The 6,288-nt window shown below is 57.7% G+C and overlaps 1 protein-coding gene across 1 annotated transcript in view; it reads left to right on the plus strand.

Annotated features, from left to right (window-relative positions):
* Window positions 1–509: 509 nt before the first annotated feature.
* Window positions 510–6,288, plus strand: part of MNEG_6471 (hypothetical protein) — a gene marked incomplete at both ends in the record, with an annotated part of 12,501 nt that continues 6,722 nt past the window's right edge. The window contains 11 exons of the mRNA XM_014045054.1: window positions 510–671; window positions 896–909; window positions 1,221–1,414; window positions 1,694–1,769; window positions 2,059–2,074; window positions 3,546–3,611; window positions 3,954–4,011; window positions 4,248–4,325; window positions 4,532–4,555; window positions 4,751–4,836; window positions 5,235–5,436. Coding sequence (XP_013900508.1) covers window positions 510–671; window positions 896–909; window positions 1,221–1,414; window positions 1,694–1,769; window positions 2,059–2,074; window positions 3,546–3,611; window positions 3,954–4,011; window positions 4,248–4,325; window positions 4,532–4,555; window positions 4,751–4,836; window positions 5,235–5,436 — 976 coding nt within the window. The remainder of the gene's footprint in view (window positions 672–895; window positions 910–1,220; window positions 1,415–1,693; window positions 1,770–2,058; window positions 2,075–3,545; window positions 3,612–3,953; window positions 4,012–4,247; window positions 4,326–4,531; window positions 4,556–4,750; window positions 4,837–5,234; window positions 5,437–6,288) is intronic.

A 6,288-nucleotide genomic window follows, 5' to 3' on the forward strand; every position in this document is an offset into this window, starting at 1 on the left:
CGCCCACCCCCCCCACTCGCCCACCCCATTTCGTCTGTTTGACGCGCATGATTGCAGGGCTGCGTGTTGCACAGTCGAGCTAGGCGCACGGCGGCGTGCGCCCTTCCTCGGATCACCCTCTTGCTGGCCGGAGTTGGCACCCTGCTGACGCTGGCGCAGCCTGCCATGGCGGGCGTGACAGTCACCTCGCAGCTGGCGACCTTGACTGCGCCGCTGACTGCTCCACCGTGGCATGCAACCAGCACGGGCATTGTGTGGGTGCCCCTCATGTACCCCTCAGAGACACGGGTAGGCAAGAGAACGTGATATCAGCAGTGCATCCTTGAGCCTTGTCGGCCGAGAGCTGAAGCTGAAGCTGCTGGGAAGTGCGATTTGCGGAGGGGCCCTGCTGACTCTTTGTAGACTGAAGACCTGCCATACGCCTCATGCACGGCCACCCCTCCGCCTTCACGCATCCCCACCACCTTTCCACGGCGTGTTGAGTGCAGGGAGACGCGCTCACAAACTACATGTGCACGCGCGCCGAGACCACTGGCTGTGCATCGCTCACGACAGCAACCAACGCGGCGTGGGGCAACGGGCCACTAGGGGGCTTTGGCTTCAGCGACCCTTTCAACAATGGAACCTACGTGCCATTCTCTCAGCCAGCGCTGTTCCAGTTCAACGGCTTGGTGAGCTGTCGCTACAATGCCCACGTTCACTGCCTGGACTAATGGGCATTCCCCACAACTTGAGCACGCCTCTCCTGAGCACATATCATGTTTTGCTGAAGGAGGGACGGCATTTTACTATGTGGTCATAATGAGCTCATGCAATGCTGCCCGTCCGTGGGCAAGAAAACTGTACCTAACAACCGTGTGCCTGTTCACATTTGCTTCTACTCCTTTCTTCACAGAACGACTGCCAAACGTGAGTTGTTGAAGTGGTCAAGAGCACCTTTCTGCCTGCAAGTCCAGCGCACCCTAAGTGAACCTTGAGCTATCACTGCTGACAGTTGCGGGCAGCAGCTGGGATGAGCGGGCACACCCAATCGCCCCTGCTATGTTGTTGTAATGTGGGGCACCCTGCTCATTCACCTGATGCAGCCTGGCTGCTTGGACGGCAATCTCGTTGCAAGATGCGAAAGCCTTGCAGCCCACATCTTTCAACATATTGGGTAACACTCATCTAACCTCTGAACGCTGTAACGCCCATCCCCTCCTCACTTTTCAACCCTGCAGCTTTGCCACCTGCCTGTCAACCGAGACGCTGACTGTGGCAGCCGGCCAGAGCATCGACGTCTACTTTGCCAGTGACGTCAGCTGGAGCAGCAGCGACGTGACATCCCTGCTGGAGCTGGTGGTTCAGGAGCCGGCTGACATCAGCAACACCCTCAACATAAAGCCCATCGCTCTGTTCGCCTCCCGCAGTGCTGGTCTGACTGCGCAACGTGAGAGCGCCGCGTCCACAGGCGTCCGCACACTGCAGGGGCGAGCATTGCTGGGCTACTCGTGTGTATGATTAGCCGTTTGGCTGTCCTGCCGGACATTGGTAATGAGTTGGGCTCACAGCTGGGGCAGGAAAGTCTGACATCATTTGCAGATGTGGTACTGGCATCACCCCCCCTCCCATCTACCCTCATCTTCGTTCCCATGGACCTTCCTGATGCGACTGCCCCTCTGGTGCTGCCTGCTCCCCCTATGATTCTGAGCAGAGGCGATTGACTATGCTGTCTTCAACGGCACCCAGAAAGTGGCCATCAACGCGCTCTTCAGGCTCACGCTCACAGGGTGCGTCCTGGGAGGCGGGGTCTGATCGGCTAAAGACCACTAGTGGGTCGCCGTGCGGCGGATGATGACAAGCGGGCAGCTGTTGCGTATAGCAGTGGGACAGGAGGAACACAGCAGAGTGTCTGGCGGCTGCGTCCCCAAAACGGCGGGCAGCACCTGCAGCCAGCCAGCTGCGTCGGGGCAGGCGCACGTTTATGTGTTGACAGCCACTCAGCGCTGCTGCTCCCTGATTAACTTTTACGTGATAACATCCTCTGCATCTGACATGCATTTCTTGCCCATCCTGCAGGCCGTCAACATTCAAGGTGCGTCCTAGATATTGGTTACGAATTATCCGTTTGTCACAATGCCTGTCGTCAGTCTGCTGCGGCTTGCGCTCTGAACGAGCCCGTGCACAACGAAACGACATTGTGCCCACCCTGCAACTTGTTGCCTGCAGTGGGGATTTCGCAGCCGCAGCACAAGCATGGCAAGCGCTGACAACTGGTGGGTAGTGGGTGCGCATACAATTTTTGTTCATCTCCACGGCCAGAGCCAGGCGACAAATGCTGTTTGCCGTCCCTGCGCCAGAAGGCGCACCTGGAAGGGAGAGATGGCAGCAGGAAGCAGTCAAGCAACCACTCCGCATCCACGGCAAGAAAGTGCACCCGCCACCGCCTTGCCAGCGAACACCGTCCTGCAGCCCTGAATCCCCACCGATCACGAACTATGTCAACCTCCTCTCCCTGTGCCCGCTTTTGGTTGTGCGTCGTTTGCAGGCACATGACGCGCACGTTCTTTGGCTGCATGGGCCCTGCCCGCACAACAGTGCTCAGCAAAGATGTGGACTTCACCGCCACAAGCGTCGTGCTGCAGTCGCTTGTCACGACGTCCCTGCCCGATGGTTCAACCGTCAGCGCCGCTGGGTGAGCACAAGGCTGTGCGCATTGCAGCAGTACCGTAGCTTTGGCGGGGGCGCTATACAGCTTTGGTGCGACCCGTCCCCGCGGGTTGTCGCTGTGGACAGGCAGGTCTGCAAGCTCTTGAGGCAAGCACTGCATGCCAGGCGCTGTTTTGAGGTCGCAGTCAAACCTGTGCGGGATCTTGCTGCTCGCCTCGCTCAGTTGCCCTAGTACAACAGCTTGTCCGCTGAACTCCCACAATCACCTCTTTGCATTTCTCACGCAGGGTTGTCTGGACCTTCTCTTGGTGCGGGCCTGTTGTGAGGCTGAAGGGCGAGATCCAGGGAATGTTGACCAGCGCTTACTACAGGGCGAGCTTGACGCGTCTCTGGGTCGACAACAGAGCTGCTGGAGAGGGTTGCCGGTATTCTGGATTGACAATGCCCTGAACATGTCGCTTTGAGTCCATGACGCCTCTACAACTCCAATCCTACAAACCCGCAGTGACAGCGGGCGCCCGAGCCCCGCAACGACGACAGGCTTGAGCGTGACTCTCACGGCAGGCGGTCCCGGCAGCGCCATACAGATTGGAACACAAGCGTACACCTGCACGGCGTCATTTGTCGCCACCACAAGCCGTGGCTGCCCTGTTGCCCATGACATGACACTCAACATTGCAGTGAGCTTGCTACGCTGCGTGGCAGCAGCTCATGACAAGGCCAGGATGAGCTGTCTTGCAGTTGTTTTCAAAGCAGAGATCGGATGGCCGCATGTAGGGGCTGCCCAACGTCTGGTTTCTCGCTTGCCGTGCCCTTGTAGCACACTGTCAGAAATCATGTCCTAAACGCCTGCCACCTGCCCTCCCTGCCACTTGCATCCCTTTCCGTGCGCGAAGGCCGCGCCAGTGCTGAGCCCCGTGGTTAGCGGTCTACCAACCACGAGTGTCAAGGCATACCCCTCGGTGAGGCGGCGTGATTGTGGCCTCAGGGCTGCATGACTGAGGGAGGTGTAAGTCATAAGTCGTACTGGCCATTGCACAAGCCAGCTTTCGCCTTTCAGCATACTGTTCGTTGCACCTTGGATGCTATGATGACTGAACCTACCGTGCTGCTATGACTAAACGTCTCGTTGGGGCTTGCATTTGGATCAGGCCTGGCGGCTGGCCGCTCCGTGGCCGCCACAAGAAGCCTACCTTGTGGGGTTTGACCTGTGCTCCGAGGCACCCTCCGACAGGCTTGCCGCCTTGCGTTCCTAAGCCAGTGCCCCACACTGACGCACATGCCCCTTGGCCTGGTCCCTACAGGTTGTCAATCTGGCGGCCAACACCACCACCGTTATGGTTGGTGCTGCAACATTTGTATGTAAGTGGCCTTGATGAAATCAAGGATTGAAGTGGGACAGATTACGTTCGTATTTGTCTGCACACCGTACCCAATCATCAATATTGGTTGGTGGAATGTCAGGGCCCAGAATAGCATTGCATGGTTCCAACGCCAGGTCATTCATGGCCAGAAGAGATGATCGATTGGCGTGCAGACCTTCTTGGGCTTCGCTGGCAAGCAAACCTTGCCATCCCTCATCATCTTACTGGCTGCAGGGACGTTGACGTGCAACGGCAACATCACCAGAACCTTCTCCACCCAGACTGTCGCAGTCACCGTTGGGGCTGGACAGAGTGAGTCATGAGGGACCAGGACAACGATGTGCCGCCAACAACGAATGGGCGTGCAGAGGCGCATGGCACACGCCTCACATCAAATTAGCTGCCAGTTGCGCTCCTGACACATTATGAGAGCTACTGCACCGCCGCACATGCAACAGTTTGCAAGACTCAGTAATTAAATCTTGCTCACGCAACCTGCCCTCTCCTCGTCCGTGCAGTGATTGACCCGGGGAGCCCCTATGGTGAGCCATGCTCTCGTAGGGGCTGGCACATCGCTTGTGTACAACACACACACAAACATGAGATCTGTGCGTGTGCTGCAATTTGCTGTTCTGAAGCCGTCATCATTGGTCAAATTATGTGCATGGTTCACTAATTGGACTCACAATTTGACCGCCACACCCATCAACACATCCTCTCGCACCCACTCACCCCAGGTAACAAGGCCTGCAACGTCAGCGTGCAGATCTCAACCCCCGTCCAGGGCTCTGCCCTCTCCCCCTCATACGCCCTGACCTTGCTGGTGAGGGACGCAGGCGCCTAGTATCCCAAAAATTCAACAGCAACTAATACGTCCGCGCTCGATCACAGCGACCGCATCAGCACTAAAGGTTCAACACAGGCAGGGCCGTTGCAGGTGGCTGTGCTGGGTCCTCAACCCATGCCTGTGGGCAGCGCACGGCACAAAACAGGTTCCCTCTGAACACACAGTACGTTCCACTCCACCGCACGTCCTGCAAACCCAAGTTTTGCTGGATAGGCGCACCCGCTGACTCACCCACCTTTGTGATTGAATCTGTGCAGGCACCACCGGTTGCGACTTTCACGGGCGCCCCGTATACTGTCACCACTGGCGACCCCAACGCTGTCCAGCTGTCTGCGTCGGCATCGTCCTGCGCCAGCCCGCCCTGCTCGACACAGTTTGCAGTGGTCTGCCCCAATGGCCGCAACGTCAACAAGACCAGCTCCACCATTGCCTCGCCAGTCAGCATCACCGCCGGCAGGGGCCAGGAGATCGACCCTTTCGCCGTCCCGCTGATCACATCCGCCACCTTGTGCAGTGTGACTCTGATCGTGACGGATTCGCAGGGTTTGACCGACACCAAGAGCTCCACCCTGACCGGTGAGTGGGGCAAGAGTAGCGTGTCCGGGATACTTCAGGTGCCTCAACTATCATGTGACCGCCTCTCTTAATGTGTGGCACGGTGTTGAAGGAATAACTGTTTTGGTGATTATAAATCATGCCTTCAATGGCGCAGACCGACACGTGTGTTTTGGGGGAGGATGAGTGTGCATGTGTGAGGGGCGTGAGTGAGACAGACATAGACACACGGACGGACGGACATACAGACAGACACATACGCAGACAGACAAACAACCGACCCACCCTTGCCTCCCGTGTTCTTGTTTGCGCCTACCGCTTTTTTGTACGTGTCACCTTCCTGGCGGTGCACTGACGTTGATTGCCATCAATACCGCCCACCCTTCAATTAAACAACTCAGTTCAGGCGCCGGTGCTGGTACCGGCTAATGCCCTGTCCGGGCTGCCGGTCATCGGCGGCAATCTTGGCGGCCCTTTCCCTCGGGTGCGCATCCAGACAGACAGGCATGAGGCCCAATGGGTGTGACCCTTTGCTGCATCATGGATGAATGCACCAGCTTTTGCCAGGGTCCCGCGTGGCCTGTGCTGGATGGAGTGCGGGGCAGATGGTCCTGCTAGATACCCATACAGTCGAGCACCTACAACACCTATCTTCCTGTCCTTGCCGCACACGCAGAATGTTAGCCTTGCCCTCGACACCTCTGGCTATGCCAGCCCACCCAATATATCATGTGAGTACTTCCGACAATCTCAGCCTTGGTTATGCCGTTTGCATGGGGACTTTGAGCTGGTCAAATACAGCTGCCAAGACTTACTGCTCCAACCCACCTCCCTGCCCCGTTCCTGCCCCCTCCCTGCCCCCTTCCTGCCCCC

This window comes from Monoraphidium neglectum (genome assembly GCF_000611645.1).
Source record: "Monoraphidium neglectum strain SAG 48.87 unplaced genomic scaffold scaffold01052, whole genome shotgun sequence".
NCBI classification, from domain to species: Eukaryota; Viridiplantae; Chlorophyta; class Chlorophyceae; order Sphaeropleales; family Selenastraceae; genus Monoraphidium; species Monoraphidium neglectum.